General features: G+C 47.4%; 1 protein-coding gene across 1 annotated transcript in view; it reads left to right on the top strand.

Moving 5' to 3' along the window:
* Positions 1-21,693, top strand: part of CALN1 (calneuron 1) — a 414,595-nt gene extending 392,902 nt beyond the window's left edge. The window contains exon 6 of the mRNA XM_070362644.1: positions 14,246-21,693. Within this exon, the coding sequence (XP_070218745.1) occupies positions 14,246-14,373 (128 nt within the window). The 3' untranslated portion in view covers positions 14,374-21,693. The remainder of the gene's footprint in view (positions 1-14,245) is intronic.
* The last annotated feature ends 923 nt before the right edge of the window (positions 21,694-22,616 follow it).

Raw genomic sequence — 22,616 nt, 5'->3', positions numbered from 1 at the left:
GCCTGCAGCCCTCCCCAGATTCAGGAAGGAGCCTCCCCGATTTCACTCTGGGCAAAGATGTCTGGAAAGAGACGGACACACAGACACAGAATTCACCCTGGTGCCCCAGGACTGAGAGAGTCCATTTGAGACCTTGTGGTGACCGTGGCCTTCTCCCTTCCATCTTTCCCCTATGCCTGCTGCCCACAGACAGGGGCCTGTTGGCAGTTTGAGCCTCTCCCTGCTTCTACCGCCGTCTGATGGCCTAATTGCATGGCTTATGCTTCCTGAATCTTCTTGGCCTTCAGCTGTTTGGGCTGACGCATCCTGCCAGCGGTCAACCTCTTCCTGTCTGCTCTCACCCTTGATCCAGGCTGCACGCTCGCCTGTCCAGTCACTTCACCTGTAGCCTGGCTGACATCTCAGAATCCCCCTCCAACCTGGCAGTATCCACCATCACACATCTTGGTTGGTAAATGCAGCATCTAACTCTGAAGGGACATGGTGGTTCCCTTTCTTTCTTTCAGTGATGGACCTCTTTATTTATTTATTTTTGACTGCACTGGGTCTTCGTTGCTGCTCGAGGGCTTTCTCTAGTTGCAGCGAGTAGGGGCTACTCTCTAGGTGCGGTGCATGGGCTTCTCATTTCTATGGCCTCTCTTGTTACAGAACATGGGCTGTGAGTGGCACAGGCTTCAGTAGTTGTAGCTCCCGAGCTCTAGAGCACAGGCGCAGTAGTTGAGGCACATGGGCTTAGTTGCTCCGTGGCATGCGGAATCTTCCTGGACCAGGGATCAAACCCTTGTCCCCTGAATTGGCAGGTAGATTCTTAACCACTGGACCACCAGGGAATTTCCGCGATGGAACTCTTCTCTCTCCAAATTTTATCTTCTCAGCAACCCCAATTGACCGATGGAGAAAGGGAGCTGGGACATTCCCCCAGACCCAGAGCCCTGCTCCCAGACCACCTCCCCTCTTGCTGCTCCCCACCCAGGATGCTCTCTCTTCCTCCTCTTCTTTTTAGAGCTTTGCTGAAGCCAACATATTCCCATGCTGATTAGCTTGCCTGTAAAGCTGGATGACCCATGGTGCTTGGAAATTCTGCTGTATTTGGTATCAGAGGAAGGAATCAAGGAGGAATAAAAACCTAAAGATGCAGGAAGTCTTTGCCTTAAAAAGGTGAAAGGGCACATCTGTTTCAGAGCAAAGAAGGAGGGGATAGCCAGGGAAACAGGCATTTTGCAGCAGAGTCAGAATCTGCAGAAGCCCACGTCAGATGTCTTGTAGCTCAGCAATGCTGGAGCTTCTGGAGTGTGAAGGAAGTTTGAAAATGCTGTAGTGTGAGTCCCTTAGAAATTAACAGGAGGGTTTTCAAAGGCCGTCAGCATCATTTTATGTCAGTGACTGTATTTTTTTAAAGGTCACTAGCCTTTTATTTATTTATTTAACAGTGAAAATGTGTTAGTCACTCAGTTGTGTCCGACTCTGCAGCCACATGGACTGTGTAGCCCACCGGGCTCCTCTGTCCATGGGATTCTCCAAGCAAGAATACTCAGTAGGTAGCCACCCCCTTCTCCAGAGAATTTTCCTGACCTGGGGATCAAACCCAGGTCTCTTGCATTGCAGGCAGACTCTTTACCATCTGAGCTACCAGGAAAGCCAATTTAACACTGAAGTCTTCTAAAATATACATTTTTGTGTTTATTTGGCTGTGCCACGTCTTAGTTGAGGCACGCGGGATCTTTAGTTGTGGCATGTGGGATCTAGTTCCTGGACCAGGGATCAAACCACAGGCTCCCTACAGTGGGAGCCTGGGGTCTTAGCCACTGAACCACCAGAGAAGTCCCTCAATGGCTGTATTTCTCACTTTTATGAATCTTGGGTCTGATACTTTCACAAATGTGTTCAGATTTTGATCATTAAGTTAGGAAGTATTGATTATTCCACACGAATGGAAAAATTTGAAGAAACGGGTCTGAAGGTTGAGGTGCCTCTGATAGGAGATGTTTCGGGGGGCAGTTGTCTACTTTTTAGGTTTCATTTTGCTTTGGTTTCACTTTATTTGTTGGATTTTTAGGTCAACACAGACCACACACCCACTCCACCCCACCTCATGCACACACAGCCCTTTGCATAATCCGATCTGCCTTATCTTCATGGTAGGTAGGGCTCTGCAATCATTAGGTAAGCATTACTTTTCTCATCTTCTCCCACAAAAAGGACAAGAGGAAATAGAATGAAATTCCGAGTTACATATAAGGAAAGTTTTCCTGACATCTTCAGGAAGTCCTGAATTAGGGCCTCACAGCATGGGTAGATTTTCCTAGAGCCCCAGAAGAAGTCATTTACAGAAAACCCCAGGAAGGCAGAGAAGAGCCTAGAACACTCTAGAAGAATCTAACACAAAGATTCTGATGTGGACTTCCCATCATTCACACCTGGTTTAATAGGGAGAAAATCATCAACTTGAGTCAGACACTTGACCAGGTGTCAAGCCACATCTGGGTGCTTTGGATAACAGGTCGTTAACCCCACTAAGTTCAGGGGCTCCCTGGTGTTACCCAGAGTTGGCAGTCTCTGTGTCCCCAATCCAATGAGACTATTTCACTAAAAGCTGAACTTCCAGGCCCTCTCAACCCCTCGTTTTTAAAATTCCTTTACTAAGATAGAATAAACTGATGTACTAATGTGTTGTCAGTATTTGTGTCTCAATTATTTGGTGAAATAGATAGGTCAGCATCTGCCAGCACAGGTCAGATATAAGACTTTGTGACCACTCACAATGCCCACTCACCATCCATCCCAATTGTGCCTGCTCAGTCACTCAGTCATGCCCAACTCTTTGTGACCCTATAGACTGCAGCCTGCCAGGCTCCTCTGTCCATGGGATTCTCCAGGCAAGAATACTGGAGTGGGTTGCTGTGCCCTACTCCACGGGATCTTCCCGGCCCAGGGATCAAACCCTCGTCTCCTGCATCTCCTGCATTGGAGGCAGATTCTTTATCCACTGAGCCACCCGGGAAACCCATTCATGCTAATAAGGGAGGTTTAAGATGGTTTGCTTTGGTTGGACCACCTGTAATCACTGGCTATTTTGACTCTGGAGAACATAAGCTTGGTGACACTAAGAGGCAAATTTCCCATTTTATTATTTGGTTCCAGTCCCTTGACATATATGGAATTCAGTGGCCTTGTGTTTGAATCATCTATTCTCCCATCACTGACGCCTTTTTCAGAATTCTTACGATAAATCATGTTGAATGTTAAGTTCAGTAGTGTTTGCTTCCAGAATGTTTACTCCTTCACTCACATTGACCAGTCTAGGAGGACTGGGATAAGGGATAGCTGTCTGGCATGCCTGCCAAGTGCTGTTCATTTGTTAACACACTGGACTGACCTGTAGGCAGGTACTAAGGGATCAGTTCTGTGGCCCCCAGGCAACAGATGAGGAAACCAAGACTCAGCAAGGTGGTCATTTATCCAAAGTCAAACAGCGAGTAAGGATTTGAATCTGGGTCCACCTGACCAAACCATGCCCTGGCTCTCCATTCGTGGTCCTGAGTCATTTCCTCAAGCTTAGGCATTTCAAAGACACTTTACAGAATGGCTCTTCACTGTCCTTACTCCTTTTCCATTTCTTCGAATGAAATCATATTATTAACATATCTGGAAGTTGAGTAGAATTGCACGCAGCAGGATCTGTGTGTGAGCCCTTTCAAGACACATCCCTCAAGTGTTGTCCCTAAATGGAATACCAGCTGTCGGAGTTCTGTAGACAATCTGACAACATGCACGGGAGAGGGAAATCAAGCAAAAGTCATCAACTGGGGAATAAATAGTTTCTCTGAAAGCCACAGCAGAGCTCTTCCATACCATTCAGCATGATGGACAAGGGATACAACTGCCAGAGGGGTGACCCAGGCCAGGCAGCCCCAGAGGATTCCTATGCAGTCATTCAGGTTCTCTTCTCTGCCCTGTGTAGACTAGCCATGTGATCCAGGGAACTTACTTTAAAACTCTCTGAGTTGTGCAGACATAAAGAACAGAGTTTTGGACACAGTGGGGGAAGGAGAGGGTGGGACAATTTGAGAGAGTAGCATTGAAACATACATTGAAAGTGAAAGTCACTCAGTTGTCTCTGACTCTTTGTGACCCCATGGACTATACAGTCCATGGAATTCTCCAGGCCAGAATACTGGAGTGGGTAGCCTTTCCCTTCTCCAGGAGATCTTCCCAACCCAGGGATCAAACCCAGGTCTCCCGCATTGCAGGCAGATTCTTTACCAGCTAAGCCACAAGGGAAACCCAACATATACATTACCATTTGTAAAATAGGTAGCTGGTGGGACTTTGCTGTATGATTCAGGGAACCCAAATCCGGTGCTTGGTGACAACCTAGAGGGGTGTTGATGGGGTGGGAGATGGGAAGGAGGTTCAAGAGGGAGGGGTTGTCAGAGACAACTATGGCTGATTCATTTTGATGTATGGCAGAAACCAACACAATATTGTAAAGTAATTATCCTCCAATTAAAAATAAAATTTAAAAAAATGCCCTGCATTTAGCACAATCACACACATAGCAGGTACTCAGTAAATGTTTGCTGAATGACTGAAAAAAATAAAACTCTCTGAGCCTTTTTTTTTTTTCTTTCCATTCATCCCATGGAAAGATTGGACAGTGGTGGTCACAACTAGATTCAAATACTTCTGGGCTCCTTGAAAGGTCAAAAAGAATTTTGCAGCTGTGTCTCCTCAAGTCGTCCCTGCTGAAATCAGAGTGTCTCTGTTGGATGTCAGATGGACATCTGGATTTGGAGACCTGGCCGTGCACCTTGGGTATCACATGCCTATCCAGCTGAAAAGGGCATGGCATGTTACCCACACCATCTGCTCCCAGCTCAGAGGGGGTGATAACTTTACTAAAATAAAACCTGTTCTCCTGGGGTAGGTGTTGGAGGTTAAGGGGTAGGTGAGGTCCATGGCAGGTAGTGAGACAGTAGACAGTTTGAAAGAAAGTTAGGGCTTTGGACCAAAAAAAAAAAAAAAAAGGATTTTTCTTCTACTATTTGGGGACCTATCAAAGCAAACCTGTAGGGAGGTTTTTCTGGAGCCATTAGTGAAGAGTGAGGAGATTCTGAGATACATGATAGAGACCTGGGGAGGTCTTTACCCTCCCTATGCTCTATTTATTTTTGATAAATTGGTATGATGGTTAACAACTCCAGCTCTGAGCTCTGGACAGGGCTTTCTTAAAATCTTGCCTCACCACATACAGGTTACATGAGCAAAGCACTTAAATAAATACTAAGAGCTGAATTTTCTTCATCTCTGAAATGGGAATCATATCATGACCTACCTCATATGGTTGTTATGAGCATATAACGCGTGAGAATTTTTTTAATTAATTTATTTTAATTGGAGGACAATTCCTTTACAATATTGTGATGGTTTTTGCCATACACCAACATGAATCAGCATAGGTAAACTGTGTCCTCCCCATCCTGAAACCCCTCCCACCTTTCTCCCCACCCTACCCCTCAAGGTTGTCCCAGAGCACCGGCTTTGGGTGCCCTGCTTCATGTATCGAACTCACACTGGTCATCTGTTTTACATATGGTAATGTATATGTTTCAATGCTATTCTCCACATGAAAATATTTAGTACAATGCCTAACACATGGCTCAGCCGATAAAGAATCCGCCTGCAGTGTAGGAGACATAGGAGATGAGAGTTCAGTCACTGGGTCAGGAAGATCCCCTAGAGAAGGAAATGGCAACCCACTCTGGTATTCTTGTCTGAAAAATCCCATGGACAGAAGAGCCTGGCGGGCTACAGTCCAAAGGGTCACAAGCAGACACGACTGAACATGAGCACGATTTAAAAAAACAAACAAAAAAAAGCACTCAAAACAAACATCCAAAAAAAAAACCCTGGCCAATCCCTGGCCCCAGTTCTCTTCTTGTTTGTTTGTATTTTTCAACCTGGAGACATTGCAGAGTATGTAATGCTGGAACGCCACATCTTTGAAAAATGGTCCAGAGACCAAATTTACAGGGTTTGAACCATATCCTCTTGATATGTAAAGTCAAGTCCTTGCCAACATTGGAGTTCCCATGAATATTGGTCAAGACTCTTTTGCTTGTAAGTAACAAAAACTCAACCCAGACCCCCTCAAACTAAAAGACACTGGCTCAAATAATAGGGAAAGTCAAAGGGATGAGCTTTGGTTGACTTGGAACCAAAGAGCTCAAGCAACATTCTCTCCCTCCCCTCGTCTTGCTATCTCTCTCTCTCTTTGTTCTGTCTTCCCTCTTGGCATCATTCTTGAGCAGGCTCTCTCTCCCCAAGGTAAACAGGATTCTCTCTGTTAAGATTCATTTCCATTCTGAAAAGGGACTCCAATCAAATCTGTGTGGCCTGTGTGCCTATCTCTGGACTAAGCCAAGAGCTCAGGGTACTCTATTAGCAATCTGGTTTGTTATGGGGGAAAGGTGAGGCCCTGGATTGAGAATTCCACCAGGTGCAAAGGCACAGATCCCTAAACCAAAAGATAGATTTTGCTACATGAGGGGGAAGGACGACTGGAAAGGTCACAATAACACCTGGCCACACCACACCAAGGATCCTTGGAGGACCCGCAAAGCCAGACACAGCTGTCTGACCTCTAGAAACCCGAGAAGGTTTTGTAGAAAAGAGACCAGCTCATACCCACACAATTACAGGTGGCCTGTCCTCCTCCTATGAAAACATCATAAAACGCACAATCCTGTTTCCATAGAGGCCACATCCTCCACCTCTAACTTCAGGTGTTATGTGGGTGCCTGGCCATTTCTGTTATCACTGATGTATAGAAAAATCTCTTTTGCGAGCTCTTAATTAGTTCCACTCTAGGCTATGGAACTATCCAATTTCATACAATCATAAAGTGTCAGACTTGGAAGGATCACAGACCTCTAATAGCTCCCAGACCTGCTAGGTCTGGTTTATGAGTGAGAATCACCTGAGCTGGGTTTTATATTGTTTTACCGTTTCCTTGGGCCCCAGACTCCCTGCCAGGACTATCACTTACGTGGGTCTATGTTGAGGCAATTAGCCAGAATTATTATGATCCTGATTTGCCTTACTTGGGAGCCTGTGTCTCTGAAAATTGAAGCCAGAAAGATTTTGAACCCATTCTATCTAGGATCACCCAGCTGATCAGTGGCAAAATTGATATAGACTCCTGTCTCTGGGAAAAAATTCAAGAGCTACTGCCTGGCATTTGCCCAGTGGAGCTGTGTGAATCTCTGTTAAAATAAGAAGGGGAAGGAACAGTCTTATCACTACACCTTTACACACCCAGGTCCCGTCACAGCAGCCAGGAGTCTGCTGAGTTGCACAGATTCACTAATGAGCTTTCAAGAAAACAGAAAACCTCGCTTCTATGTCCTCCTGTGTCAACCTTCCCCAATGCACATTTCATCCCCCTGTATTTTCTGGACTCCTACTGTGACATCTATGTACTATGTACTATGTAGAGAGAGATCAAAATCTAGCTGGAGGACTTCCCTGGTGATCCAGTGGTTAAGAACCTACTGTCCAGTGCCAGGGAATGAGATTCAATTGCTCACTAAGTCCAGGAGCTACAATCCCACACGCCGCAGGGTGACTAAGCCCACATGCCACAACTCCTGAAGCCCACGTGTCTAGAGCCCATGCTATGCAGCAAGAGAAGCCCCTACATGCTGCAATTAAGCCTACATGCTGCAATTAAGACCCAACACAGCCAAAAAATTCTATATACACACACACACACTCAGGAGAAAGACATAGAAAAGATCACCAATAGCGTGATGTATTCTTGCCATTTTAAGTGTTCAAAAAGATCCAAGAAGGAATAGGTTCCTTGAGAAATTAAGCACAGAGTTACCATATGACCCAGCAATTTGGCTCCTAAATTTGTACCCAAGAGAACTGAAATCACATCCACACAAACACTTGTATCAGTACATGAACGTTCATAGCAGCATTATTTAAAATAGCAAAAAAAAAAAAAAGAAACAACACAAATGTCGGTGAATGGATAAGCAGAATGAGGCACATCCATTCAATGGAATATTATTCAGCCACAAAAAGGAATGAAGTACTCATCAGTGCTACAGCATAGATGTACCTGGAAAGGATAAGTGATAGAAAGTGAAAGTAAAAGTGAAGTCGCTCAGTCGTGTCCGACTCCTTGTGACCCCATGAACTGTAGCATAGCAGGCTCCTCCCTCCATGGGATTCTCCAGGCAAGAGCACTGGAGTGGGGTGCCATTTATAGAAGCCGGACACAAAAGGTCACGTAGTGTATGGTTCAGTGTATATGAAGTGCCCAAAAGAGGCAAATCCATAGAAACAGAAAGTGGATCAGCGATTGCCAGGGGCTGGGGAGGCTAGGGGATGAGGAATGACTTCTAATGTGTTTGGTGTTTCTTTTTAAAGTGATGAGAACATTCTAGAATCAGGTGGTGATGGTTTCACAACCCATGGGAATGTACTAAACACCACTGGATTGTACACTCTAAAAGGGTGAATTTTATGCCATGGGTTCTACCTCAATTAAAAGTAAGTAAATATTAAGAGCTGGTACAAAGAAGAACACTCATGCCTGTCGTGTCCAACTCTTTGCAACCCCATGGACTGTAGCCTGCCAGCTTCCTCTGTCCATGGAATTTTCCAGGCAAGAATACTGGAGCGGGTTGCCATTTCCTTCTCCACAAGATCTTCCTGACACAAGGATCAAACCTGCATCTCCTGTGTCTCCTGCATTGGTAGTCTCTTAACTCAGAGACAAAGAGCTCCATCATTTAAAAATATTTAAATATGAGGCACTTTGAGAGCGGGATAGATGTTCGGGAGAAGCCTCATGGAAAAGTTAAGTTGGGGTTAGGCCTGGAAGAAATGAGAGGGAAGGTAGGTAGGCACCATTAGCAGAGGGAAAAGTATGAACAGTGCTGCAGAGTCTTAGGTAGAGAAGAAACCTGCCAGGCTGGGACAGAGCTTACTGGGGGAGGGAAGGAGCTATGGTCTCAGAACAGAAGGAGATAGGAGGTGATCTGTGGTTCTACCTGCCGAGCTCAAGAGCTGGACAGAACTGCTTCCCCCAGCTAAGCAGGGGGTGGGGGAGCTTTGCAGGGAGATTGCAGGGTGTGGTGACGCATAGCAAGCATGGCTCCAAGAGGGTGAGTCTGGCTGCAGTGCAGGATGAATCACTGAAGGAAGAGACCAAGGCAAAGTTCTGGGAGCATCTGGTGTAGGCTCAGCTCAGGACTCCTGCAGGAAACAGGAGGAAAACCAGCACCTCTTTTCTCTGATCCTCAGAGGATACAGGGAGGAAACGGTGCATTTCTCTGGCAAGTTACGGTTGCACCTAGCTTTTACTATTTTATGAGCTGGTTTATCTCAGAACTAATTCTTGACATTAGCAGAACAGTTATCATTGGCTCCTTTTACAGAGAGAGAAACTGAGGCTCAAAGAAGTTCAGCCTCTTGCCCAGGGTTCTTCCTCAGTGCAGTGAGGAGAAGTCATGTCTCCAGCTTCCAGTACATCCTGGGCTGACCTGTCATCTTGTTGGGGAAACCAAGCACAGACATCGAGAATAAAAAAATACACCAAAGTATGCTGCTGCTAAGTCGCTTCAGTCGTGTCCAACTCTGTGCGACCCCATAGATGGCAGCCCACCAGGCTCCCCCGTCCCTGGGATTCTCCAGGCAAGAACACTGGAGTGGGTTGCCATTTCCTTCTCCAATGCATGAACGTGAAAAGTGAAAGTGAAGTCTCTCAGTCGTGTCTGACTCTTAGCAACCCCATGGACTGCAGCCCACCAGGCTCCTCCGTCCATGGGATTTTCCAGGCAAGAGTACTGGAGTGAAGTGCCATTGCCTTCTCCAACACCAAAGTATAGTGCAAGGCAAATATCTGATAGCCAAAGACAGGCATTCAATTATCAACAAGCACAGCAATTAGCGCCGGGTTACACTGCTGACCGCACCAAGTGTTTGAAGTGTATTTCCTTTTAACTAAAGTTTAAAAATTGAGACAAATGAAAGCAACGTGTAGTTAACATTCTCTTTTTGGGAAGACTAAAGCATTTTCTTTGTATCTTTCTATGGCTGCACTTTTCTATTGCTAAACAAATGATCAAGAATTTGTACAGAACTTTGGAACCTCCATGTTTGAATCAGACCCGGGTCCAAATCCCACCGTTTTCATTTGTCAAATGATCTTGGACTCTACTTCTCCGTACATAAGAGCCCTTGCCTACTGAATGAGGATGACGTACTCAACTCTTTGAGGACTATCGCTATCAATTCTGCCAGGACATCTATAAAGCACCTAATGTGTACCTTGCCCACTGATGTGGGTGTTCACTAACTAAAGAGTTTTTTCAAGGTTTACAAAGGGGAATTAGAACTCACTGGGCACAGACAACATCCCAGTACCTTCCTATGTTCTTAATCCTCACCACAAGGTAGGTCTTATTAACCCCCATTTTACAGATGAGGAAACCGAGGCCCAGGGAACTTGGCTTGCCCAAGGTCAAACAGCTACTGTGTGGGATAATATAATTGTGATTCAGATTTGGGTCTGGCTCCAGAAGTCATGACTTTTTCACTCTGCCACACCACTTCCCTGCGAGTGACTTCCCTGATGGTCCAGTGCTTAAGATTCTGCCTTGCAGTGCAGGGGACACAGGTTTGGTCCCTGGTCAGGGAACTAAGATCTCAGAAGCGGTGAAACCACGAGGCCCACATGCCACAACTGCTGAGCCCGGACGCCACAACTGGAGAATCCGTGTGCCTCAAGGAAAGATTCTATGGGACCCAATGAAGATCCTGCGTACTGCACCTAAGACCTGACACAGCTAAATAAACACATGTTTTTAAAGAGAGTAGAGCAATTATATTAAAAAAAAAAAAATACTGGATGTGAAAGGAGTCTCCTTCTTGACCAGAGTCTGAACATCAGACTCCAATGATGAGGGGTTTCAGAGCGACCCAGGCGTGACCTGGAGGCTTCCCTCTGCTTACAGGGCTCGGGTCTGGATCCAGATTCATGGCCTCAGGAACCAACTATTAGGTCCCCAGGCCTTCCGTCCTTTCTTATTTCTCCCCTCCCACGCTTTGAAGGATTTTTAGATCAAAGGTGCAGCCGCTCTCCTGGGGGATAATCCTATTCCCTGTAACCTTGTTTTCTGGGTGTCCTTCACAAAGCAGGGCTTCCGCAAAAAATCCCTCCCTCAGCCCAGTCACACAGTTTTTCTTTCCCTTAAGCCTTCACCAGCCCTCAGGACAGGAAGGTAGAAGTCTGCCTTCCGAAGCATTTCTATGCTGAGGAGCAGCTCAGAATAAATTAGCTAGTCCTCAGAAAGTGTGAGATGCGCCACTTCCACTTCCTCATCTTATTTTCTACTTGGGTCCCTTCCTTCCCAAACGCTACCTCCCTTTTCCTTCCTGAGGGCTGCTATCTTTTCACGTTTTGCCCATTCCTGGGGGCAGGCACATCTCCGCACCAAGGAAATTTTCTTCCTCCAGGTAAGAACTTTTAAGATTCTAAGACCCAGGCATGATGAGCAAGTGGTAGAGAACAGAGCCAAAAATACTTTCAATCACCCGAGGGAAGCCCAGTGGGCCCAGAAGGATTAAAGATAACAAGCCGAGGCCTGATAGACGAAGGCAGAAATAGCCAACAGGTCTCGGGGAGGAGGGTGACAGAAGCTGTGCTGGGAGTGCTGGGTCTCTGTGGAGTGCGGCTTGCTAGAGGAACTTTCTGGTGGATGTAATTTTTAGAGGCCCCTCAACGCCTTGTCTCAGGGGAAGCTAGAAACATCACACGCTACCTGCTTCTTCTCTACTATTTCTAGGGCTTTAGATGAGCCATTGAGTGTCAGGGAGGAGAGGAACTTGAACTCTTTTGCAGGTGTTTTTTAAAAGGTATGTGGACCCTACTTTGACCATTTTCTTTTGCCATGCTTCTTTCTAGCAGAGAGTAATTTTAAGGGAAATTATATTTTTTTTTCTCCAGTTAATTTGGCCTAAAGAAAAACCAACGTACAATAGAATGTCTAGCAGAAGGACCCCTTTGCAAAATGAAAGCTAATCTGAAAATGTTCTTCTGTCCTGGTCTTGGGTTTCCACAATACCCCCATCCCCACGCGCGGACACACACACGCATTCACGCACATAAACATATGCAGTCCTCCGGTCCCCAGCAACTCAAACTCTCTCAGACCTTTGGGCCCCACCCAGACCTCCTGAATGAAAAGCTCTGAGTGGGGGAGGGCCCAGAGATTCCTTAGTCACCTGGTGCACGTTTACCAAATCGCTTCAGCGTGTCCAGCTCTTTGTGACCCCGCGGACTGTAACCTGCCAGGCTCCTCTGTCCATGGGATTCTCCAGGCAAGAATACCGGAGTGGGTAGCCATGCCCTCCCATGTTCAACCCAAGGATCGAACCCCAGTCTCTATGTCTCCTGCATTGGCAGGTGGGTTCTTTATCACTAGAGCCTGGAGAGCTTATTAAAAACACATATTCCTGGTCTCCAGCCCCAGAGATTGGATTCAGTCATCCTATGGAGGGGCTGGAGAATTCACATTGATATCAAATTCCCAGATGGTGCTGATGCTGCTAATCCAGTGAGTAGCCCTGAGGTAGGCAGCCTTCCCACCAGCCTCCCAGGAAGGGGTTTCTGCCTCACGGTAGGTGGGAAACTGTGTATAAACATCACTGCAGGACCAGGAATGGACAGGGAAGGAGGTGGAGATGAAAAGAGGAAAAAGGAGGAAAAGAAATTCTGTCATGGGAAACAATGCCTGGAGGAGAGACCTGTCCCTCTTTTTTTCAAAGCTTTTCCTTTCTTGGGACTTCCCTGGCAGTCCAGTGGTTAAGACTCTATGCTTCCAATGCAGGGGGTATGAGTTCTATCCCTAGTCAGGGAACTAGGATCCCATGTGCTGAGCAGCCAAGAAAAAAAAAAAAAAGCTTTTCCTTTCTTGTTATTTCCATTTCCCTATTTCTGGTCTATATTCGTAAACCATATTTGTTATTGCTTCCTGATCAAGACCAACTAATGGTTTCTTGTGGGTCTTATAAAAATGGTGACACAAGACCTTGCCCAACAGAAAGATGAAGAGAGTGCCACCCCAGGAGCCAAGGTTAGACCCTTGGTGCCACAGAATCTGGGGGCAGGGACACCCTGCCTCCAAAAAGTATGAGAGGAGTTCGTGCCTCCCTGCTTCATGCTGTCCACAGTGCTCATGGTCCCCATGTCTCAGATCTCATCAGGCGCAGGGTCACCTGGGTAAACATGGACGATCACTGGCCCAACTCTCACGCATGCATGCTAAGTCGCTTCAGTCGTATCTGACTCTTTGCAACCCTATAGACTGTAGCCTGCCAGGCTCCTTGGTCCATGAGATTCTCCAGGCAAGAATACTGGAGTGGGTTCCCATTTCCTACTCCAGGGGATCTTCCTGACCAAAGGATCAAACCAAGTCCCTTATGTCTCCTGTATTGGCAGACGGGTTCTTTTACCACTAGCGCCACCTGGGAAGAACCCACTTCCAGAGTTGCCCATTCAGTAGATCTGCGGGATGCAGGGGTGGCCTGAGAATTTGCATTTGAATAAGCTCCTGATGATGCCATGCTGCTCACCCAGGAACCCTGCTCTTGAGACACTGACATGCATATTCGCCATAATGCTGTAAGTCGCTTAGAGTCACTTCAACCATCAGCCACCCTAGGAACAATCCTAGGGAAGGTAAGTGTCTTCCAGCCCCGAAGGAGTCTGTAGCGAAGCACTGGAACCTGGTTCTGTCTGTACCAGCTGCCTCAGACATGGGAGGCTGGTGCTCTGCAAAAAACGGGCATGGCAGGCCTGAATGATGCCTTCGGTGAGACTCACTCTAAAAGGTTGCCTATTTCCTCCATTGCTGTAGCTCCATTATCGCATCCAGAAGCCTGTACCTCCCAATGAACATCACATCTGTCATGATTTTTGTTCTAGAAGTTTTGCCACCTCCTACCACCTGCCAGGACATGGGATGCCCAGTGTCCTCCCAGAGCTGACCTGGAGATGCTTTGTTGGAAGTGACCAGTCTTCATGCTGGGGTCTGGTCCCTGGGTTTGTTGAGGAAGAGGTGCCCGGTCCCCAACCCCTTCTCACTGTGTCGTTTTCCTCTCCCCTCCCCACCCTCTCTCCCCGCCTCCTGACCCTCTGCTCCCCTCTCTCCTCTCCTCCCCGCAGTGCATTCCCAGAAGCAGAACAGACAGACCTGTGTCCGGAAGAGCCTCATCTGCGCCTTCGCCATGGCCTTCATCATAAGCGTCATGCTGATTGCGGCCAACCAGATCCTCCGGAGCGGCATGGAGTAGCCGCCTCCCCAGCAGCTGCGCTCCCAGCTCCGCGCATGTGCTTGCCCCGCGGGCAGACTCGTCCTCCACACAAGCGGATGCGGACGGTGCAGACGCGGCACCGTCTGGCGCAGAACCCAAGGTTGCAGTGCAACCCCGTGTCGTGGCAAACCCACTCCATCCCCTTGGCAGGTGCACAAAAGGGCTGTCTTCAATGCTTTAATGGTCTTGTTTCCAAATGCAATAAATAGCCAGGAGTTCCGGACGACCGCTTCAAACGCCGGTAGGACCTCGAAAAGATAAACTTTACGTTCATCTCGGGATTCCCATGGCAATCCAGGTTGGCGGTGTGAGGGAGCAAGAGAGAGGCTGACCACCACCGCGCCCCCTTCGTTCTCCCCGGGGGTCAACTGGAGACTCCCCCCACCTCCACCTCCACCCCCACCCCAGGGCGACCCTCAAGTCCCAAGAGGCTGACTTCTGGGTTGCTGAAGAAGTGGACGTTCCTGTCCCACCCTGGCTTCCTTCCTCCACCCAGTGGAGCCCCCTCCCCACCCAGACGTGAGGGGAAAGCCATTGAAGGGGGTGCAGCGCCCGGCGGTCTGCAGGGTGCACCCCTCCGCTTCCGGTCTACTGCCTTTTCTACGGGACTCTTGTTGGCAGAGTTGGGGGGCCCTCGGTTTCCGTCGGCACTTGGCTTTCTGTTCCTAGAGCACACCGCGCACCAGCATTTTGGAATCTGCAGAGAGCCTTTCTCCCAGCTTTGCTGCCTGTGCTGCCATTTAGACGACAGAGAAGCATAGCCGTGGGCATCTCTATAACCTGACACACAGACAGACGTATCTATCGGGCTTCTTCAGGTGTGACATCCATCCATCGTCCCTCATCGCTTTACTGCTGATAGTAGCCTGTCCTCCGACACACATCCCTGCCTCTTGGGCTGGGTCGTTTGGGGATGGGGAGGGGCCGCGGCTGGTGGTGAAGGAGGTGTTTGTTGCAAGCCACGCCCCAGCTGTCCAGAGTGATGGAGTCTGAACACATCACCATGTGTAAGAGACCTCTGTAAGTCAAGGTCCTTGTGCGCTCGCCTTTCTCTCATCTTCAGATTTGCTTTGTTAGTCTGTCTTTCCCAGATAGAGAAACACCATCCCAACGGGAAAGATGGAAGGATCCAACGATTGTATTTCATGTAACATGGTCCTGCAGTTGGATTCTGCAACTGACTCATTTTCATGAGAAAACGAAAAGATGTTAATAAGCTCAGCCGACTCCACAAGTAAAACATTTCTGTTGGGGAAGGGAAGTGAAGCCAACCCCATCTCAAGTCTCTGATTTCCGGACTTTTCCTAGTTGCCATATCCACCACCGTCACTCACCCAAGCTCGAGTAGTCTGATTAGCCAGTAATCTTTCGTAGTAGTACTTCCCTTTGTATGTTTCCAAGCTCAGGTCTTGATTTCTGTGGTGGGATTGTCTTGCTCCTCTTTCTTTCCATTGCATCCTAGAGCTACAAGCTTTTCCTCCGTCCCTTTTCCCTTTTCATTCAGTATGGAGGTGCCAGACTCCTCTTTTGCTGCACCAAGTGGTTTTGGGGGTGCGGTGTGTGTTTTGGAATCCCTCCTCAAGCCTCCTGTCCCTTTCTGCCCTCTCCCTCCAGTCTTCTCAGACTTGGAGCACCCAAGCTGTCAGCTTGGGGTCTTCTTCCAAATTACCCCTGCAAGCACTTTGGACAACAGCCCGGGAGCAGCTCTCAAAATTTCCCCACTGCAAATATCCAAAATGAGCACAAGTAGAAATAGGGTTTGAGCCATAGCATGGAGGGAGGAGCAGGAGTCAGCTCCCTGGAGCCTGGGAGGTTGTGAGTGAGTCCCTCTGTGAAAAATGCCCAGGGTCCCCCACATCCAGGCCAAGTAAGGCAGCGACCTGCCCACCCCTCTTGCCCGCCCAGCCCTGCCAGACACTGTGTGTCTATCTGCCTCTCCTCTCTCCCCTCTTGCCTGACTCACCTCCATCCCTCAGGACCAGACTTCAGAACAAGAACAGGTGCAAATGCAGAATATGAATGCACAGGGCAAGTTCACCGTTAGTTTCCACCCTAAGCAGTTTGCCCCTTCTCTCTCTCTTTTAACTGGACTTAAGTAAAAGGGACTCCATGAATGACTCAGCCATGTCCTCCTGGGGAAAGGGGTATGAGAGACACCAGGTAGACTGGATCCAGACCCCAGGGATGACTCTTAAAGGACCCTGCCCTATGCGAGGGCAGTGCTACAGGTGATGCTGGACTTCAGGGCAAAAAACAAAGAGTACTTCTAGAAAGTACAAGTGCTTGTGCCTCCTCCTGGGGGGAAGGGACCTTGACGGATATGAGGGTTAAACCTTAGAGAAATTAGCTGCTGTGTAAGCAAGGAAATCTAGAAAGACACCGACAGCCTGTTTCCCAACAAGTCCTCAGCATCCTCTCCCTAAAGAGGACCCTTTTCATCTCTCCTAGTGACCAGGAAGTAAGTTCATCCTACCCAGGAGAAAATCTAGGAGAAGGTGTCCTAGAGAGGATGACTTCTAAGGATGTTGCTAAGGAGAGAGGGCAAGAAAGACGCCATAGACTTTGATGGGCTTGAAGTTAACCTCCTACCGTGGTAACCTCACACACTGTGCCAGGACCTGAGTGTGTGGAAACAGCCCAGAGGCAGTGGCAACCTGCAGGCTCTGGGTGCTAAGAGCTGGCACCCTGGCAGCTTTGCCTGGATGGTCTGTCAATGGTACTGGGTATAAGATGTTGGCTTCCCACTGTCCCACTCCAAGTCCTGTCCACACCCATGATACTTCAAGCCAGTCAACACCTTCCACACTGTGGGATTTCCTGGGTGCCTGGACGAAGACTCTAGGAGTCCCGGTCCTCCAGTGTGCCATGCGGCCCCTGGCTGGAGGGGACCTCTGCAGAAGCTGAGAGGGAGTAACTCAACTCTTACTCTGTCCTCCCTGTGAGTAGACTTAGGAATCTCCTATGGGGTGGCTGAGTGACTGGCAAACCAAGCTGGGCTCATTCTTGTCCTCTATACCACCTCTTCCTACCACACGAGTGATGATTTGGGAGTCATATGCGTGAGAGACAAGGGGTACAGACCCTGATCCCCAGAGAAGCTGTCTCCCATCACTCCCAGAGCCCCCAGACAGGACCCAGCCCAGGAACTATTAACCGTGGCTTCTGGCATATGCGTGGGTCCCACATGACCACCAATCTGGTAAAAAAAAAAAAAACCAGGGTGTTGCCATGGAAACCCTTGCATTCCACCCTGAGTGTGCCAAGACTCACAAAAATAGGGAACATTTCCTTAAAGAACAAACACTTGGGCTCAGCCTGCTTGCATCCTGACTCCCCGAATCCATAGCCCGCTGGTGGGAGAAATTAGCCTGAAAGAAGCTCTGCCTTTGTCTCTTCTGTTTGGACCTGTCCTTCTATTTGCTCAGGAGAACAGGAGCCAGGTGGTACCTTCCCCACCTCCCAGAGCCCAGAGCAAAGACCCCCTGAATCTGGGCAAAAAGGCAGGAATGCCATCTGGAAAACAAAAAATATTTTAAGCCCATCTTTAAAAGCATCTGTTTGCCTGTTGAGAAGCTTTCCCACAAGCCAGAAACGTGAACTAAAGTGAACTGAGGTTTACATGTGGTCCTCGGCCAGTCCAGTGGTTTCAGAAGTTTCTAGGTGTTTGATTTGCCAAGAACAAGACTTGTACAACATGTCTTCTGTCTTGAAACCTGCTGCCTGTCTCAGTTTGCACCTGACGAATGGTCTCCTGTCTGCTGTTAAGCCAAAAGAACCTAATGAAAGATCGCACGCTTATTTTGATAATCATGTCCCCATCCCAACCTCCCATCCACAGAATCACAAAGTGATGTATTGAAGAGCTGGGAGAGAGAAATTTATCCTTTATTCCAAACGCCTTCTCTCGGCTTAAGTCCAGACTCAGGTCATAAATCAAAGAGAGCTTTGCTCGTAACCAATAGCTAGCAGCCTCCCTGGGACAGTAGAGGACATGACCGGAAAAGTAGGGTGTGACCCCCAAGCTCCTCAGCACGGCTGGCATGGCCGTGCGTGGCTGCACGCCTTGAAGCCCTGTTCTGCTGTGCTCTTGTGCTCTGCCCCCATGGAAGCTACTGAGTTCTGCTCCTCAAACCATACTGGTCATTTTACTGCACTGATTATTTGTCCAAAAGTCTGTAGTGATTGTGTTATTCATTCTATCCCACTAAGATACCCAGAAGGCCTGGAACCCGACTGCAAAAAGAAGGGGCCCCTTTTTCTATAATACCATGATGATACAGATGGATTTGGGCTTCTAAACTTGGGCAATATACTGGTTGTGTTGCCAGGAGGACTGTGGAGCCATCTTCCCTGGAGATCATTTATCTGAAATGAGCTCAGATTTCTCCTTGGCCTCTTCTGCAGTCACGCCAGGGTGAAGAGTTCATAACCTAAAGATCCGGCTCTAGCCATCCTCCACCACCACCTCTACTCCCCCAGAAGGGGAAAAATATCCTTCAGGAACAGAAAAGAAGCATTATTCCACAGCTAAGGTTTTCAATTTGAATTATTTAAAGCAATGGAGAAATAGAGCAGGGTTCAGGCTGCCTCTTTCGGACACTGTCTCCATGACAATTTAAATGTCAGAACTGTTCAGCTTCACTTCTTCCTTCCTTTGACTGAGTCACTCAGGGGACTGTCCTCCGTTATGTGGCCTTGTCATAGGCACTTGGTTTGGAGGGAAAAGGTCAGGCGTGCAGACCAGCCAAGCACTTCTCTTAGTGTCCTATGCTCTGTGCTAAGTCCACAGTCATTGAAATAGCCATGGTTTCTAGTGAATATTGGTTTAGGACCCTCTTTATAAGGTCTCAAGAGACCAGATAACAATACTCAAAAAGCCTTGGAGGCAAAATTAATGTGATTGTTGGCTTGAAATATAGTCACAAAGAATCAGGTTCTGCCAGTCCCCCAAAGACAGTCGTCTGAAGTTGGGAAAAACTTGCCAAGTATCCTGCCTTTCTGCCCCTGCCTTGGGTAGCTTATCCACTGAGCACATCCCCCCCCCCTGCAATTCTGTGCCCCCCATATTGGGCATAGCTCTCATCTGCCTCTTTTCCTTGAGAAAGCTGGCTTGGCTTTCAAACCCATGCTTCTCGCAGTGTTACACATTATTGTTCAAGTGAAACGGAAGTAGAGGCTGGAATTTTCCAGGGGAGTAGAGCAGCAGGATAATTAGGGAGGAATATTCCAGGGAATGCAAAATTCAAGTATGATGTTGCTTCATCCCTGTACCTGGGAGAGAAAAAGTTTTTAAAAGGTGGCTGTGGCTGATCGCTGAACATTTTCCATATACATCTGGTCTACCCTGGGAGCCTAGATGGGCTTGAGTGCCATAGGGCTGCTGCCCACCAACCTGATCCCAACCACATGCACTGGGAGCTTCAAGAGGGGGCTGGTAGCTCACCTTTCCTTGGGGGATGCTGATTTGCCAAACCCCAAAATGCCTTTCCCAGAGTGCTCTGTCTGGGCTCAGACCTGTTGAGGCTAGGAGAGAAGACATTAGTACTGGATATGTAAGCAACTCGGTCAGCCAGAAAGATCAGAGGAGGCAGGGCCCCAGGTGCCTCTGCCACCCACCGGTCAGATAATTCTGAGCGGTTTTCCCTCCCAGCCTCAGTCTTCTCATCTCTAAAACAAGAGGAAAGGTCAACCTGATGACTCAGAAGAGCCCTCCTCTTGTGACTATCTGAAACAAATCAAAGTGAATTCCCACACTTGATAGGGTCCCTATGTCCCCTATGAATTGTATTAAGAACTTTTTTTTTTTTAATACAAATCCCCAGAGGCCGTTGTGGTAAAGTATCTCTTTTGGTGTCCTTTGTCTGTAGATGAAACAATGCAATGTCCAGTGCGTCTTGTAGACAGGAGGTTTTGTTTGTTCCCTGAGGACTTGCTGATTCAAGGGAGCATTCAAGAAGGGCTTTGTGTCCTGTCTGAGCCAGGGTCAAAATGAAGGGCATGGGGTCACTGTACCTCAGGTCACATGGATCAGAATTCCTGACTAAGGAGGGTAAAACAAAGCCAGATTCCGGGAAAAGATGCAGTTTCCCCATCTGAAAAAGCCTGACTGGAAGTTACTGAGTATAAAGAGCACAACTTTTGATCATTTCTTTCTTTACTCATTTTTCTGACCCTTGGAACAGCAGTTCCTGTACGTGTGATAGTGGCTTGTAATTATTCGTACCACTGCAGAAGGAAGAGAGTCACGGTCTCTGGGGATTGTTAGGAATTCGATTAACTGTCTGGGGAGACAGGCACCAGCAACACTCCTTAGATGGCTGATGAGTGATGCTGAGCACAGGTGCCTGCTTTAGAAGCGATCCACCCATGATGAAGGATAAAGGGCAGAGAGAGGGCGGTTACAGGGTCCACACAAGTCTCCAGCCCTCTGCCCATGACAACCTAAAATCCTATGTCTCTCTCCTGTTTTTTTCTTTTTCTTTTCCTGAAGTAAATGGAGGTCCCAGTCATTGTTTTTCTAGTGAGCCCCAACTGCTCTTTCCTGCAAAGTCCTAGATTGGCCAGGGAAGGGTCCTCTGAGCTCCTGGTGGAAATTGACACAAGTCGCCGTCGGCTCTCTCCAAGGAAAATCAAAGAACGCGCTTTCTTTCTAATCTGGGAGTCAGGCTTCGGGGGTCTTTGAATGGCTTCTTAGTGGGGTTTGATTTTCTTTCCCAATTGGAAGTCTAGGAAGAAGCTATTTGTCCAAGGACTCACCAAAGACAATGCCCTTGGAGGAAAATCAGCCCCCAAATCTGGCTGGGGAATGGGTTGGCAAGCTGTCATCTGCTGGGGGTTGGGGTTGTTGTGATCCTAGGGGTCCTTGGAATTGAGATGTGAGTTTTTTTCCAAAGCACAGTGGTAAATGGCGGGATGCAAATTGGAGCACAGATAAGGATTATTACAAGCAGAATGACAAGAGCTTGGCAGATCTCCTATCCAGAATAGGCCACTAAGACTGCAATCCTGGGTCACAATCTTCCCATTTACCTCATTCATATTCCATCTCTTTTATTTTTCCATTCAGTATTCATTGATGATTTCTGCTATTAAATAATGAGAGAGTCAGCAGATTAGTCAGAAGAAAATCTTTATATAAAATGTAAATACTAATATAAATTAACTTGGCATGCAACTTACTGATCTCATGAAGTACATATTATTATTATGTTATCTTAGTGTATAAAGGAAACCTGACTGCCATATTTACCAGATGTTTTCTCTAACCAAACTTGTCTGTAAATATATAATCTGTATAAAAAAAAGAGTCTAATTTACCATTATTTATGCAATAGAAAAAAATAAAAGTTTTTTTTTTCTTTTGATGAGAGATTCAGCTTGTTATCTGGGGGTCTTATTTGCAAAAGTGTCGTAAAATTCATTTCCATGACCCTGAAGGGCAACCAGATCTGTCTGATGACTGGCCAGCAACATCACCCGCTTCCAAGAAGCAAGAAGCCTGCAAGAAAGCTGCCGGGGATCTGGTCTTTGGCGAGGCTTCGGAGGGGGAATGATTGACAGCAGGGGCAGTAGCTGACTATGGAGCATATGGTGAGAAATAGGAACCAGCTTCCGGCTGGGGAGCAGACAGTCTAATTAAGAAAACTTTGCAGACACCCAAGCTAATGGTGTCAGCCTCTGGGATTCCATTTGCCAAGCCCTTCCCAATATTAGTATTCAGGCACTGCTTAGCTTTTGCTTAAACATTTGGAATTTTTCATGTTAGTTAAGCTTCTTGGGCATAGGAAAAAGAAACCACACATTCCCTTATAATATATATAAGGAAATGTGCTGTGCTCTGCTTAGTCTCTCTGTCATGTCTGACTCTTTGCGACCCCAGGGACTATAGCCCCCCAGGCTCCTCTGTCCATGGGATTTTCCAGGCAAGAATACCGGAGTAGGTTGCCATTTCCTACTCCAGGAGATCTTCCTAAATGTCTTAAGTCAAAAATCTTGAGTTTCCTATGAGTAGAGTCTCGCAGTGTCTCAGGGTCCTCTCTTCTGAGTACTGCATCTTATATACCTTCTCAGGGGAAACTTAACGAGGTAAAATCACTAAGCTTTGCTTTTTGCTTAAAAATTCTAAATATAGAGTATTCTACAAAAAGCACATGTTCCCCCACCCCTTCTGTTAAAGGGGCCTCTGGCAAATTCCAGTGAGATAATAACTTAGTTTTTATCAT

This window comes from Bos mutus, chromosome 25 (genome assembly GCF_027580195.1).
Source record: "Bos mutus isolate GX-2022 chromosome 25, NWIPB_WYAK_1.1, whole genome shotgun sequence".
NCBI lineage: Eukaryota > Metazoa > Chordata > Mammalia > Artiodactyla > Bovidae > Bos > Bos mutus.
This window is presented reverse-complemented; position numbering and strand designations above follow the sequence as displayed.